This window comes from Festucalex cinctus, chromosome 3, assembly GCF_051991245.1.
Source record: "Festucalex cinctus isolate MCC-2025b chromosome 3, RoL_Fcin_1.0, whole genome shotgun sequence".
In the NCBI taxonomy this organism is placed as follows: domain Eukaryota; kingdom Metazoa; phylum Chordata; class Actinopteri; order Syngnathiformes; family Syngnathidae; genus Festucalex; species Festucalex cinctus.
The window spans coordinates 29,544,264-29,560,975 of NC_135413.1; the positions used below are offsets into that span (position 1 = coordinate 29,544,264).

The 16,712-nt window shown below is 39.6% G+C and overlaps 1 protein-coding gene across 4 annotated transcripts in view; it reads left to right on the forward strand.

The window, feature by feature from the left end:
* wnt7bb (wingless-type MMTV integration site family, member 7Bb) overlaps positions 1-2,577 on the forward strand; it is a 48,623-nt gene extending 46,046 nt beyond the window's left edge. For all 4 annotated transcript variants that reach the window (XM_077517431.1, XM_077517430.1, XM_077517432.1 and 1 more), the window contains exon 4: positions 1,147-2,577. In XM_077517431.1, coding sequence (XP_077373557.1) covers positions 1,147-1,626 — 480 coding nt within the window. In that variant the 3' untranslated portion in view covers positions 1,627-2,577. The remainder of the gene's footprint in view (positions 1-1,146) is intronic.
* Positions 2,578-16,712: the final 14,135 nt, after the last annotated feature.

The window sequence follows — 16,712 nt, forward strand, 5'->3', positions numbered from 1 at the left end:
CGTGTAACTCGGGGCGTGAAAACCAAATAAAAAGAGAGGGTGAGGAGAGGATTTTATTGATATCTTCTGCTTCAAAGACAACCAGTAACCCCCTAAATGTTACTTAGTCCAAAGCATCTTCCTGGTGGACTGTCCATCATCGCATATTTCCCCTCATATGTGCACAAGCCAAGAAATTCCGCATAAAAAGTGTCTGTGCAGTCATAAAATCAAGACGAACGAGCTGATAAAAAGGAACTTTTACTGTGACCGGACTGTTATAAAAAGCTCTCAAAAGTGCGTAAATCAGCCGTCTCCGTTTGACGGACACGTCAGTAGTAGACGTTTCCATCTATTTGTCAGGAACTTCAGCGCGCTACATTCCTTGCGGCTTTTCGCTCTTTACATTTTTTGGGGAAATCCTCGCCATGAGGAGCAGAGCGGACTGAAGCGCGAGCCTGCGGAGAATCAATGAACAACTCCCGCGTCGTTGCGTTTGTTTGACAGGGATAATGAGGTGGCAGAAAAAAAATCCACTCTGGGAGGAAAAAAAAAAAAAAAAAACTCACCCTGCCAAATAAATGGAGACATCTTTACTTCAGATTATCCTCGTTTTGCCTTTGAATTGTGTACAGCTGTGGTTAGGGGTGTTAAAAAAAATTCGATTCGGCAATATATTGCGATACGACAGCACGCAATTCTCGAATTGATTCAATAGGCAGCCGAATCGATTTTTTTTAACATCCATTTTTGCCTTAAAAATATTCAACAAAACGTATAACTTTCACACCTTAAGCATGGAAGAATGTTATATTAATGGAACATTAAGCTTTAGCGGATCATATATCAGCTGTGTTGGAGAAGGGCAACATCCAAAACCTGCAGGGCTGCGGCCCTCGAGGACCGAGATTGGCCATCCCTGGTATAACTTGTGAATTATTTATGTGTCACAACATGCACAGTAAAAAAATTTGTGATTGTAATCTAGTGGGAAATGAAAGGAAATGTGAGTATTTGCTTTGCTAGGGGCCACTGTGATCTGAAAAAAAAAAAAATAATAATAAAAATTTGCTTGGAGACCATCCAGCCCTGGATCTTTTCCAACATTACTCGTATAGATCATAGATGTAAACCTGCGTTTAACCTCAAATCTCTTCCATTCCTCAGGTTCTAGAAGAAAGAATGAAGCTCGAGTGCAAGTGCCACGGCGTCTCAGGCTCCTGCACCACCAAGACGTGCTGGACGACGCTCCCCAAGTTCCGGGAGATCGGCTACGTGCTCAAGGACAAGTACAACGAAGCGGTGCACGTGGAGGTGATGCGGGCGAACCGCCTGCGACAGCCCAGCCACCTGAAGGTGAAGCAGACTCAGGGCTACCGCAAGCCCATGGACACGGACCTCGTGTACATCGAGAGGTCGCCCAACTACTGCGAGGAGGACGCGGCCACGGGCAGCGTGGGCACCCAGGGCCGCCTGTGCAACCGCACCTCGCCGCACACGGACGGCTGCGACCTGATGTGCTGCGGGCGGGGCTACAACACGCACCAGTATACCAAAGTGTGGCAGTGCAACTGCAAGTTCCAGTGGTGCTGCTTCGTCAAGTGCAACACGTGCAGCGAGCGGACGGAGGTCTTCACCTGCAAGTAGAGGACCCGACACACCAGATAAGGACCTTTTTTGAGGGAATTTTTCTTTTTTATTTTTTTGCCATTGACACTATCGGCTCTTCACGGCATCGTTTTGCACACAGAAATCTTTAAATTGCTTTTCACAGAGTAAAATGCAAACTACCAAGTAGGCGACTTCACGCGAGGATGTACGCAGTGACCGCAAGATGAGGGACGGGCCCCTCCCCCACTACCCCAGGTGAGAAGTGCACTCTGGGAATTTTAAGACCTACAAAGATGCTCGCCAAAACCTCGGTGGGGGTTTTTTTTTAGCGCTGAAGTGGACATGGACGACCCTTGGGCGCACGTTGGGACACATTTTTGTAAGCAATGTGCGTTGAGGTGTACCAAAAAAAAAATATATATATATATATGAGCGGAGAACTTTTGTGGAAGCCTCTGCTGCCAACTGGAATATGGTGGAGTTAATGTTAGTCTTCCAGTCACACTGGAACTGTCTGTTCTGAACACTGAAAAATAAATTGTTTATTTATGTAATAGTATCTTAAAAAAAAAAAACGAAGCACTAACGGGTAGAGATGTCTTTTTTTTTTTTTTTTTTTTTTTTTTTTTTTTTTTTTTTGTACTAAGTGTAAAGAAAGTACTTTAGGAACTCTGACTGAAGCTGTATGTCTATACGAAAACGCCCCATCCGACCCTTAAACACCTCATCTTCTCTTGTTCAAAAGAGCATCGTTAAAACGTGTCTCACATTCCCAACGCCTTGGCTCTATTTAAGTGTCGCATCGTTTTTGTTTTGTTTTTTTGTTTTTTTTGTTTGTTTTGTCACGCTCCGTTGCTGGCGCGCAGTTACGTCTTGTTGGATGCTGGAGCGGCGGGAATGTTCCTGGAAGCTGGATGTTGTTGTCGAGTGCTGCACTGATACTTTCTCTTCAGTCGTGCTAAATAAAAGTCCCCCATTTGGAAAGTACTCGCAAAGGCAAGTCTTTATTTATGTCGTGGCTGACCTTTTCGTTGCCTCCGAACATTACATTACATTCGCATTTACCCATTTACAGTCCATCCTCTGGCATGAAACACTCCCAACGACGAGAAGTATTTCACAGAATAAAAAAAAAACCCTAAAGATAAGAATGTGAAATTTTCCCACGTTAGAAGTTCGACTCTCTGGTTTCTCATAGCTCCGGTCTTTCGGAGTTTATCAGAAATCTCCTCACCAAAGTTTAAGACAATCGAAAAGATTGCAATCAAACCATCAATCAATGAGATTCATTCATTCTGTTTGCAAAGCTACTTTCTACTGCCAATAAATAAAAAACTGCCTAAACAATGATCACTATAATTTTGGTTTGTGTGGGAATATGTGCAGAAAAAAAATCGAGTGGGGCTCAGGAAAAAAATCTGCATTTGGTGAACAGAGCAATAAGATAAACGCCGGATTGTCAATGGAGATTTTGCGACTTTTCCCTAGTTTATTTACTCATTCACTCGCAGCCATTTTCACATTTCGCAATCCCGTTCTTTCCCGGCTGTTTTAGTGAATTTTGACTGATTTTGCAAGGCCCACAGAATATTGTGTTCAACTGCTATAAAAGCATCAAAAGAAAGAATAAAATCTCTTCTTTCATCAGGAAGAAAAGTATGTTTCTATCTGTTTCCGTTTTGCAGCAATTAGCATAAGAAAAGAGCTAAGTTTCATTAGTTTTCACAAATCTATTTAAAATTGTAAGTAATTGAGCTTTTTTTCTAGATGGCCCTGGTTGATCTCCTTTGCTCTGCTGCCACCTGCTGGCCGTTTGTATAATAACTACCATTTCTGCAACCGTTCTTTGCAGTTGAGAGGCTGCATCAAAGCCTTCTGTATGCTCTAGCATTAAAAAAAAACAAAAAAACGTATAAATACGTCTTTGGGACACTTAAAACATAAAAAAAAAACGTCTTTACACGTTATTGGGAGCAAATGAGTTAACTTTAACCCTTCACTTACCCCAAAATACGTTTACATGTTTAAATAAGGAACATTCACTCACGGGCAATTCAATTAGATAATATTCTTCAATAATTTAATGGATACCCAAGTTTTAAATATTATTGTCGCTCAAGAAGAGGAAACACATTCTGTAAAGTTGTTCTTTGAAAAATCTACAAAAAAAGAGAGGGAAGGGCCAAAGATGAGCAGCCCATTTGCTTCTTTCTTTCTTTCTTTCTTTCTTTCTTTCTTTCTTTCTTTCTTTCTTTCTTTCTCTGCTATCACATAAACACGATTTTGTGAGCGTATGTGTTTGGACATACGTGATTTACATTTGACAAATTGACAGCCCATAATAAAACATTTTCTAAATCATCCACACATTTATTTTAAATCAAAATAGCTCTAAAAAAAAAAATTAAGCGACTTTGAGCAAATATTTTAATTTACAATACAATAGGATTTTATGTACTACAGGAGTTTACAAAAAAATGTGGCGATTGGACAGTGAAAAGAAGTGAATCGAGACGGATTTTTAATTTTAAAAAGACAGGAAGAAAACTCTTTGGGTGAGTTTTGGGTGACGAAAGAAACAAAAGCATCCACCTTTTCTTTTACATATAATCCAAAATGCATCCAAAAGTTGTTTGTGTTGGATAATGTCCAAAAAGTCAAAAACATTTGAAGATTTTTTTTTAAGAAAAATTTTTTTTTTGAAGATACATGTGTTTCAATTAGTGTTGTTCCAATACCGATACTGGTATCGGCAAAGGTGCCGATACTGCATTAAAACAGTGGTATCGGTATCGGTGACTACTCACAAGCAACATGCCGATACCATTAATTCCCACAATAATATAGGATTTTGGATGCAGCATCTTGTGTCTTGCTCGTGCACAACATTCACTGATATGTGACATGCTGACTGCATGCCGATCTTAGGTATCGGTATGGTATCGGTATCGGCCGATACGGCAAAGCTGGGTATCGGTGTCGGGGGCCAAAAAACGGTATCGGAACAACACTAGTTTCAATGGACAATAAACTTTAATTTAAAGTGCTTATATGCCGTCAAAAAAATCATGATGAATGACAACAAAATATTGTAGATAACCTGCTTTTCATATGATAACCAATACAGTTTGTTACTCCAAAGTGTTTTGCATTTTTTTATTTTCAAAAAAGTTGTCTAATTCAGAGATACATATCACATTTTTCAAGTAAAATGTGACAAAGATTTATTTATTTTTTTAAACAAAACCATTTTTGCAGCAAAACAACACAGGACAACACGTCCTTGAACCCAAGTCAGGAATCCGCATTTTTCATTTTACGGCTAAAAGCATGTTGCTACAAGAATGTTCCTGCTCTGTTGTCGAGTGGCCCCCGCGCATAACCAAGCCTATTATTTCCATAAATCCTCTCCCCCTTCGAGGAAAAGCACACACATTAAAACCTGCTCATCACCGTTTGAGTGCGTTGAGCCAAACGTCATGTCAACGTCTGTTATTCGGCATTCCAATAAGGCTTAATAGAGGAGCTGGCAGCGTCGTCGGGAGGTATAAATCATTAAAAAATGAAAGATAAATAAATCAAGCCGTGTGCTGACTTGGACATGCTGGTAATGCGCTGCGGTCGCGCGTCTTCATTGTGGCGCGCATGCAACACGAGTCCATGACCTCTCAAACATGGAGGGGAGCTTCCTCGGCACATTCGACATGGCCGGGGGCGGCCAAATTCCTTTTCATGACCTTTTCAGTCAGCACCAGTTACCCCCTGCATTAGAAATCCCCTGGAAGATTTCATTATTCAAGTTGGACCTGTTCTCTTTTTTTTTTTTTTTTTTTTTTTTTTTTTTTATGTTACGCACACTAATTGGGGACGTGTGTTTTGGGCGGTTTGGGACACCGCAGCGCTTTACCTCATTGCTTCATTTTGCATAATTATTTGCTTTGGATGCCAACGCCGTAGATCATATGAGCGGTGAGAAGATTTAGTAGGATTCTGCACCAAACAATGTTGAAAACAAGACACGTATTTTTACTTTTGTGGGGAAATAAAACAATTGTGAAATATGGCGGACCCAGTTGTGTAATCGGTGGATGTTAATTTCAAGTAGGCGTGTCAGAATTAGAGATTTAATTTTGAGTTAGTTTTTTTAATGCCACAATTTTTTTTTTAAATGCACGATTAATATCCGCCACTTACTTGCAAAGTCTGCACTGGGGGGAACTTCAGTGAGCTGTCATCAACATCCTACAAATGCAATAATGCCATCTAGTGGCAGAAAAATGACCTCAACACAAATCAATATCCTGCTCAATTTTTACACTACAGTACATCTTTTTAATTTTAACTCAATTTTATATTAGTATTACTGTATGAAATGATTTAAAGATGCAGACACATTTCTATTAGTTCAACATTTTTTTTTTCCACTTTTATGTTAAGAGTATGAAAAATAAGTAAAATAAATAAGAAAACATTTTATTATACATTTTATTGTACATTTAGAACAGATATAAATTATGAAATGAATTACCAGTATTGACTATTGAAGTCATGCGATTAATTACGATTCAAAATTGTCATCACCTGACACCCATAATCGAACACAAATTTACCATTGTGGCTGTTAGGCTTCTCAACTCAACTTGATGGACAATTTCATGTGTTTTCATGCACAAAAAAAATATGTAAATTATTTTATTTGTGTTTAACCTTCAAAACCCATTGAGAACTAAATGAAGGCAATGGTTGATATTATATATATATATATATATATATATATATATATATATATATATATATATTTATTTATTTATTTTTTACTTGGTTATTTAGGTTGGTTTTGGTGGAAGTTTGAGCTCATACATTATACTGTATATAGTCAAATCTAAAAGAAACAAACAAAAATAAAAAATAAAATAAAAATAAAAACATTCTTATAGAGCACATGATGTCCAAACAGCAAATGAATCGTAGAGGATCTTTGGAGGGTGCCAGACTATCCTATCTCACTTGCTCTATTTGGCAGAGCTGAGCGGGCGTCGGAGAGTGTTGACGAGTGTCATGCAAATGAGCTTTAAAAGCGAGGAAGAAAGCGGCTCAGTGTCCCTTTTGTTTACAGAAACACACAGAACCCGAAATCCTCCTTGTTGAAATGGACCGGATGGCTGGACGGAAACAAGGACGTGCGTGTGTAGTCCGCAAAAAGTGTGAAAAAGGGCTCGTTATGAAGCGAGAGAAGGAGCTAATTGAGAGGAGTTGGCAGCTGGAGCGGATTCAGCTGCAGAATCAACCGTGTGCGAGGCATGCTAATGCTAAAATGCTCTTAGAAAAGACTATAGAGAATCACTCGGAGAGGTCAGACCTCCACCAAGGCAGAGTAGTAAATGGATTCTTACATTGCAACAACCCGAAGGGGGGGGGGGGGGGGTCATAGTTTGGTGTCATGTTCACTAAAAGCAAAACTACTATTCATGTCAAAAGTGTTTGATATTCTTCCAACTTAAAACATGAACTGTCATATAACTGGCACATAACCTGTTACAAACAGTACACCTGGAAAATTAGATTAAATTGTATTTTAATACAAATTTAATTTTTGGTATTACAGTAACTATACAAATCATTGCAAATGTTAGATCGATTTTTTTGCTCAAGAGTAGCCTATATGCTAATTGTGTTAGCTGCTATGCTATCTGGTGAAGAACAAAGTTAGCTATATAAACGAAGAGGAAAATACTTTAATGTTGATGAAAGAGTAGCCTATATGTTAATTGTGTTAGCTGCTATGCTATCTGGTGAAGAACAAAGTTAGCTATATAAATGAAGAGGAAAACACTTTAATGTTGATAAAAGAGTAGCCTATATGCTAATCGTGTTAGCTGCTATGCTATCTGGTGAAGAACAAAGTTAGCTATATAAACGAAGAGGAAAATACTTTAATGTTGATGAAAGAGTAGCCTATATGTTAATCGTGTTAGCTGCTATGCTATCTGGTGAAGAACAAAGTTAGCTATATAAATGAAGAGGAAAACACTTTAATGTTGATAAAAGAGTACCCTATATGCTAATCGTGTTAGCTGCTATGCTATCTGGTGATGAACAAAGTTAGCTATATAAATGAAGAGGAAAACACTTTAATGTTGATAAAAGAGTACCCTATATGCTAATCGTGTTAGCTGCTATGCTATCTGGTGATGAACAAAGTTAGCTATATAAATGAAGAGGAAAACACTTTAATGTTGATAAAAGAGTACCCTATATGCTAATCGTGTTAGCTGCTATGCTATCTGGTGAAGAACAAAGTTAGCTATATAAATGAAGAGGAAAACACAGCCTATATGCTAATTGTGTTAGCAGCTAAGCTATCTGGTCAAGAACAAAGTTAGCTATATAAATAAAAAAGGAAGACACTTTAATATTAATTTACTGCATGTCTGTTTCTGTTAATACAAATCACAGGGCTGTTTTCTTCGGAGTTAAAGAGTGTAAAACACGTACTTATTAGCGTAATTAGCATGGTGATATCATCTACTAAGTCATGTTGCTCAGTTTTAGCAACAGTATGTTACTATACATTATTTAATATGTCTGTTGAGCAAAAGGTGTGTGTAGTTTTGGTGTAACAAATCTAATCTTGTTAAGCTACCAAACTTGAACGTAGCGCCGTTGTTATGGCAATGCAGATAAAATGAAAACACATATGAGGTGATCCAGTTATTGTTCGCTATCTTTTTAATGTTCCTTTGACACGCCCTTCTTGCGTTATTTGAATCATCTAGTTGAATTGTCCGGCGGCATACACAAAATGCCTGTCCAAGTATTTTCTTCTCGCACGTTACCACTCCACTTCATCCGTCTGCCGCATGTGAACGGCATTGTGGGCAGCCAGTAGAGCGGAAGTAAGATGGCTTTTGTGAGTTGTCTGAAGCCCTTGGGACCGGAACTGCATAAACCCCTGCCACACTGTGCCTTGGATGGTGTTAAAAAATAAAAAAAAATCTATTTTGTTTGACATTTTGGGACCTTAACATGTAATATTATTGGGTAGTAGATAGTTATTTGTAGGGGTGTGAATTGCCTCGTACCTGACGATTCGATTCGTATCACGATTCACAGGTCACGATTCGATTCGATACCGATTAATCCCGATACGAATTTATAAGTCGATTGTTGCGATTTTTTTTTCATTCAAATTTAGAAAATACTAATCAGTACGCTTGTAGAGTGTAAGATTTATATGAAAATGTATTATTTATTTATCTGAAATTTCAGTCTTATAGAGGTTGTAATCTTGTTTCATGTTTGAACAGCATTAAAATAAAATATTAAGGCTTAATGTTCCGTTCATATAACATTCTTCCATGCTCGTTTTGTTGAATATTTTTCCATTAAAAATGGAAGTTTAAAAATTGATTCACACACACACACACAAAAAAAAAAAAGGCAATGATGATAAGACGTTGAATCGGTAAGACTACCGAATGAACAATTCTGAGCTCTTAAAAAAAAAAAAAAACAAATCGATTTTTTTTTATTGAATCGATTCGAGAATCGCGCGATGTAGTATCGCGATATATCGCCGAATCGATTTTTTTTAACACCCCTAGTTATTTGTGTTCGGTGTTTTATCAATTGTTACATGCGAGTGTTTCAGTAGTGTGCGTGAGAGTGTATCAGTAAAGTGAGATTGTTTCAGCAGAGTATGACAATATTTCATTCAAATAATTTGCAATTGAAAAGACTGAAGGTAAAATGTAACACCCACCATTTGGGAGTTCAGCAAAATATTACAATCTTAGTAAATCACATACCGCATGCTCACAAAAGCATGAGAGGATCTTACCAAATCAGAACCTTTCTGTTTTTAAGATCAGCACATTTTATCTTTTGTAAGACATTTTTTGCACACCTTTGATGAATAAAAAAAAAAAGCCACATGGAGGGACGGAAATCAAACAAGTGCAGGTCATGTGAGTTGATGCCTGAAATTAGCCAGATCCCAAGTGAGAAAGTCTTCCAGAAGCCACTCTTCAATTACAACTCTGTCTGTGTCCTCGCGTCCAGGAAACTCCTTTTTTTTTTTTTAATAGTCCGGTGGATGATGGATTATTCTGGGTCAAACCTTTTAAGTGTTATTTCAGGACGTGGAGGTGATAGGAAATCAGAGACTCGCCACTGGCCTCAAAACAGCACGTGCGGACAAACGGGATTTAAGGACGCCTTGTCCTCATTGTCAACAATTAAGACAGCGAGCTGAGTTTTGCGCGTTCCTTTAACGTTGTTTTGACCGCTCCGTCGGTCGCAGCGTCATCTGTTTGATATTAGTGGCGAGGAACACATGGCCACTCAAAAGGCGGTCGGGGCCCCGTGTGACATCATAGACCACAAGGCCGAGTGGGGGTATCGTCGAGAACCCCCCCTCTCCAGGGTTGAGTGCTCTGAACGCTATATCTGACCCCGCAGTCTGTATGGAAACATCTGCAACTCGATTGCATAAATTGTCTATAAACTATGATAATGTAAAGTCCTACTGTAATATCTGCCATGTAGTCATTTCACATCTGCATATTGTCGCTGTTGGATGGAATGTCTGTATGTCCAAATATGGTCAGTTTTGGGGCGGGGGGTTACGAAGGCCTTCAGTGATACAGATTCAGTTTTGGATGGTTTGAAGTTGATACCGAGTATCGGAAGCATCCTTTGCAGTGACTTGAGAACACCTTGCTTCAAACCCTAATAGGGAAACCAAAACAAAGGCTTAATCCCCTAATTGGAAAGTAACTTGAAATTGTAACATGAGAATTCCAACCCTAATTTAACCAAATCGCAATTTGAAACCAACACGTATATCCCTGCGCCTGGTTTGAAACCCTAACGTCGGCCCGACAAAATTCAAAACCACTCATTTAGAACCCTTATTTTTATTATTTTAGCTTCGCGCCAATTTGAAAGCCTGGGCCCTCTGAAACCCTTATTTGGAACCTTCATTTTTGTTTAAATTCCTATCACCTGTCTTGTAACCCTAACACGTGCTTAATTTGGAACCTTTATAACTCTAACTAGAAACCCTGAACCTGGCATGAAACCCTAATGTGCATCAAACCACAATTTAAAAACCTAAACCCAATTTGAAAACCCAACCATGACTTCAAACACTTATTAGAAACCCCAAGACTCATTTCGAACTCTCATTTGATGTCCTAACCGTCATTTGAAACCCCAAATTTGACGTGAGACCAAAACCTGACTTGAATCGATCTGTCAAACCCTTACCAAGTCCTGAAATCCCTAATTTGAAACCCAAGTCTTAGCTGTAAATGCTATTTTAAAACCCTAGAATAGTCTTGAAATCCTAATTGAGCACTCTAAACCAGGCATGAAAACTTGACAGGAAACTAATGCTGCATTCAAGGATAGACGGAAGTCGGACTTTTCCGAGTTCAAACCCCCTTGAACTCGGAAATTTCACTTGCGAAGTCGGGGGAAAAAAAAAAGAAAAAGAAAAAAAGGAACCCGACTTCACCGACGGACTACAATGTGACGTCACTCAGAATAGCAAAAAAAATTCACTCGAGTATAAAACTCGATAGCGTTCTTCATTCAGAAAAATGCCGCTATCGCCTTGCATGAAATTACACGGTGAACTACTAAACTGTATGAAATGCTTATGAAATAAGATAAAAAAAAAACAATAAGTGAAGCACAATTTCAAGCAGGTAAGTTTGCTGGAGGTCAAAATGAGTTTTGAGAAACAAAATCAAATACAATACAATGTACCGCTCTCCGCCATTTTGGTTGTTTACTTTCGCCTCAAACGCTTTCAGGTCGGAACTGGGAAAAACCAACTCGGAAATATCCGACTTCGAACCGTCCTCGAATGCAGCTTAACTCCTGTTTGAATGCTGATTCTCACTTTACTTTCATTACAGTAGAAAAAAAAAAATGTTTTCATGACTCTGCCATGGTAAAGTCCAAACCCATAACAGACCCTCACCCTGCCAACGTGAGTCATTTCCTCACTTTTTATTGTCACCAACACAAAACGGGTTCTTCCTTACTTTGTACCCCTTTTTGAAAGTTTGTCAGAACATGGCAAAACAAAGGAAAGACATACATCATCAATGGCGCCTCATTGGGATCATTTCAAATCACAGTCGGGCTCGTACAATTTGCGTCCAATCTGCAAGATTTATACCTTAGCCACACCCTTGTAATTGCCACCACATTTACAACACCCCCAACAGAACCGCACCGGAGATGAGAGACGCGCGAAGGGTTGCCATGGCGATAGACATCCATCAGCCCGAGCCTGCCTCCAGCTGCTAATTTATTCTTCAGGGAGTGTACCGCCCATTGATTGCATGCGAGTCTCCAGTGCCTTTCACAGATGTTTATTGCTCAGCAATACACCGTAGAACTAAAAGTTTAGACATACAAACAAACATTTACTACAAACATGGCATTGTGTTAGCATCTAAGCTAACGATAGATAACTGAAATGCTACTGACCACTTTGGCCTGCTCAATCAACGGCAGTCTTCTTCCACAAGTGATCATCACAGTCATGAATGCTTTAACAGCTTCTTAAATCAACTTTATCTATTTGCTCAACCTTTCCAACGAAGAATGATGACAAAAAACAACCAGCTCGAAAGAAAGGAAAAGACGTTTCGTCCAATGCTTGTGGCTGTGTCAATTTGCAGAAACGATGTGAGCCCGCAACCTCCGGTTTAACATGTCAAAATAAAAGCATCATATTGAAAAAGGAAATAAAGATGGCGGCATTTACAGGGAGACCCAAAGATTTTGTTTGGGATCTGCGACGAGTATATTTTGGGAAGGCGGAAAGAAGGCGTGACTCATAAATCGGTTTGTTTAGCTGCAAAGTCGCTTCGTCCATGTTTCAAAACCCAGAAAGATGAATGTGACATAATCCCAGACGTCCGTCTCGAGAGGTGGGAGCGGGCGTCGGTTGGCGGCGGCGCGACGCGAGCGGCGCGTGGCCCCCCCGGCGGTTTTTAACGTCACTCGGTCCGAAGGGGCCGAGTGATGAGAGATGGAAGTGCAGGTTGCGGGCCAGCCAACTGTCAGGGAGTTAAAAATGGAGCTGACAGACCTAATAGCGCTTAGCAGTGAGCTCCGATGCCTTCACGTATGTATTTGTGGATTTCGTTTTTATTGCGATTGGGCTCAATAACACATAAAAATGTAAGGGTAGACGTTTTCTTTGGAAGGACGATATAGCGGTCCATATGTAGAAGCCATGATTTTCAGATTTAGCAACATATTCATCTTTCCTGTGCTTACTCTGCCCAAGCCCACTAATTGATAGAACATATCCCCATGCCTGGTAAGGTGATCCGAACATTTAATGCACTATTCAACTTTTCTTTGAAACCGCAACGACTTTCATATGATGCGCCGGTGCCAACGAAAACAATCGGCAAACAAACTGCTGGCAAAGAATTTTTTTTTTTCAAAATATGAAGCGGCTTTATCACTTGATGACGGTTCAACTAGTTTAGGGTTTGAAACTCGAGTCGGGGATTGTTGTTAGGGCTTTAAGCCAAAGGGTAGGGTTTGAAACGGGTTTCACGCCTCGACTAGGGTTTGAAACGGCAAGACAAGGGGAAGATTGGTTACAAATGTGCTAAGGTTTGAATTTTGGGTACAGTTTCAAGTTAGGGTTTGCACAGGGTGTCAGGTTTTGAAGTAGGGTTTCAAACAAAGGTTTCAAATATGGGAAACAGTTTAGGGAGAGTTCTAAGTGGGGTTTGAAGCCAAAGTTGGGGTTTAAAAGTAGGGTTAGTGTTTGTAAGCCATGGTTTTGACTTTAAATTATGTTTTTTTAAAATATATATATATTAGGGTTTCAATCTCGTGCTAGGATTTATAATGTATGTTTGTGTATGTATATATTTAGTATTATTTCAAGAAATATCGAGTAGTAGGGTTTGAAATGTGGGATTTAAATTAGCCTCAGAGGATTACAAACTTTGTTAAGGGTATCAAACATGGGTTCAGATTTAAAATTCTGATTTGAAACTCATAGGATTTCAAATTACGGCTTCAAGAGGTTGGTTATGGTTTGAATGAGGGTTTCAAATAAGACTTGGCGTTTAAGTTATAGTTTGGTGAGTTTGAAAACAACGATTGGGTTTTAAATTATTGTTTCAAACCAGGGTTGCGCTTTCAAACTAGGATTAGGGTTTTAATCTCGAGTTAGGGTTTTGAATTAAGGTTTCAAACATTCAAATTAGAGCGAGAAAGCCAAAGTTATAATTTCAAGTTGCTGTTTCAAATGAGGTTTTAAGATTGTGGTGATGGTTTTGAACAAGAGGTTAGGGCAGGGGTGGGCAAACTCGGTCCTCGAGGGCCGGAGTCCTGTAGGTTTTTTGGGGGGTTCCCTTCTCCAACACAGCTGGTATATGATCAGCTCATCAGCGAGCTCTGCATAAGTCTGATAACGATCCTGATGATTGGAATCAGCTGTCTTGCTTGGAGCAGGGAAACATCCAAAACCAGCAGAACTCCGGCCCCCGAGGACCAAGTTTGCCCACCACTGGGTTAGGGGGTATAAATTATTATTTAAAATTGAGGTTGCATGACAGATAGGGTTTCAAATTAGGGATACGTTTTCGAGATCTGGTTGTAGGTGAGGGTTTCAAGGTGATATTTTGTTTTCAAGTTATGGTTCCAAATGACAGTTTCAAACCAGAGTTACGGTTTCAAGTCATGGTTGTAGGTTTTCAAGTTATGAGGATTAAAATCAGAAACCTTTCCATTGTTGCAGTGTTGCCTGTGTTGACTATGGGTCAGGTGCTTGTTTACATTCCGTCTGAGCGTCCCCAATGACGCTTGATGCTTATCGTGCCTACCCGAACAAGGGCCATGTTTCACCTTCAAGTGTCCGTTTGACAAGTGCGAAGTGTCAATTTGGAGGCCAAATACGCCGGCGGAGGCTCCCAAACAAACAGTCGCATTCCTGCCGGCCATCCTGGGTAATGAGTCCGGAGGGAAAGCGGTCTGGAGCTTGCCGCTTTCATTGCACAATGGGCCATGAGAGCCTCTTTTCTTCCCTTTCACAGGTTCCTCCTGGAAAGGAAAAAGGGACCCCCGCGTCGGTCCCGCTCCTCTCGCCTTTCCCATCGCTCCCCCTGCGCCCCGTTTGTGGGTGGCGTGAGGCATTATCGGCCCTAATTTGCGGCCCCCCCCACCCTTGCCGACGGGGACGCGGGTTTTGTTTGAGGTTGCCGTGGCAGCTGGCTAACATTCGGTCACATGCTTGTATGTAAGTTATGTGATGGTTTGGCCCTGGAAAAGGGCTGGCTACGCTAACGCGGCAGCTCGGAGACAAAATACGCGATGAAAGTGATCACGCGTACATTTTTTCAAAGTGACTGTGTTATTACAACAAATTATCAGCGCTCTTTGTTTTGACGTGACTTTCCGATGCCGCTGGTGCGGAAGATCCGAAGGAGATATTTTCTAATTATGATGTAATCCGTGATCCGATATCAGGCAAACACCAACGTGGCAGAGGGGGGGGGGGAATAAATTTCCACAATTTCTCTGGAAAAGACAAAGTGCTGTGCAGTGTTTCCCCATTGGATCACTGATTTTTAAGCTATGGTTTTTACATACAGGCTGAGTTAGGTTAAGTTAAGTTAGGGTTGTGTACCGTTCGTGCAGTACCACATTATACCACAATATATTGGCAGCACTGAGCTCTATTGGATGAGTTGCAGCGTAATTAAGAGCAAGAAGAAGAGGAAGAGCCGGACCCCAACTTAACTCCATTAATACAGTAATTTGTCATTGAACAGAGCGAATAGGGGTGACTGGTGCTTGTTGTCACATGGCTAAATTGTCACATCACAATTAGCTTCTCCACCAGAGGGCTCAACTACAAAGTTTAATACTAATTTTCTTCCTTTCTTTGGTATCCTATCTGAGAAGAGAATAGCACATTATGAGCTAGCAGAAAAATTTGGATAACCTCAGTTATTGTTCTGTTTTAACAGATTTAAACCAAAGCTATTATTAGCAAATATGCTAGTTTTAGGGAATTTTAAGTGTGATGATGAACCAAAGCTTTCTTTTTTTTTTTGTAGTTCCATTTAATCTGGAAATGTCATTGTTAAGGGTGGTATAAAACAGGCATCTGAGTCGGAGAGACATCACCTTCGTGCTAGAAGTTCCTATTAGGCCTTAATCCAGTGCATGGATATTTTTATATGTATATTAGGGGTGTTAAAAAAAAATCGATTCGGCAATATATTGCGATACTACAGCACGCAATTCTCGAATCGATTCAATAGGCAGCTGAATCGATTTTTTAACATCCTTTTTTTTTTATGGAAAAATATTCAACAAAAGGTCGAACTTTCACACCTTAAGCATGGAAGAATGTTATATTCATGGAACATTAAGCCTTAATACTTTATTTCAATGCTGTTCTAACATGAAAAAGGTTACGACCTGTTTGTTAAATACAGTGGCTCACAGTTCTAAGACTGAAGTTTCAGATCAATAAATGATACATTTTCATACAAATCTTACAGTGTACATGTACAAGTTTACTGAATGGTATTTTCTACATTTGAGTAAAAAATATATCGAGATTAATCGGTATCGAATCGAATCGTGACCTATGAATCGTGATACAGATCGAATCGTCAGGTACTAGGCAATTCACACCCCTAATGTATATTAATATTTTATGTGAACGTTTGAATTGACCTTTGAATTTTTAAAGCTCGTTTATTTTTTTCTTTAGCTTCCTTCAATGTTTACTTTAAATTTTAAAAAAGAAAACAGCGATAATTTATTCCTTGTTTTATGAGTTGCAAAATCCCGCGTGACATCCTACCAAATTTACACGATGGTGGGGTTACATGTCACATGTTCACACTTTATATTTGTTGTCTTATAACTCTGCACTGACACAAAATGTAAAAATGACATGAATACAAAATATTTAAGGGAGACTTTTGTCTTTGTTCTGGAACACATTTTGTAGAACATACTGTCTCCACTGTAGTCCCAGACATTTACTGGAACAAAGAGGTGCACCTGCATTGGAAAAAAAAAAAAAAAAAAAAAAAGTCTTCCATTAACCCACA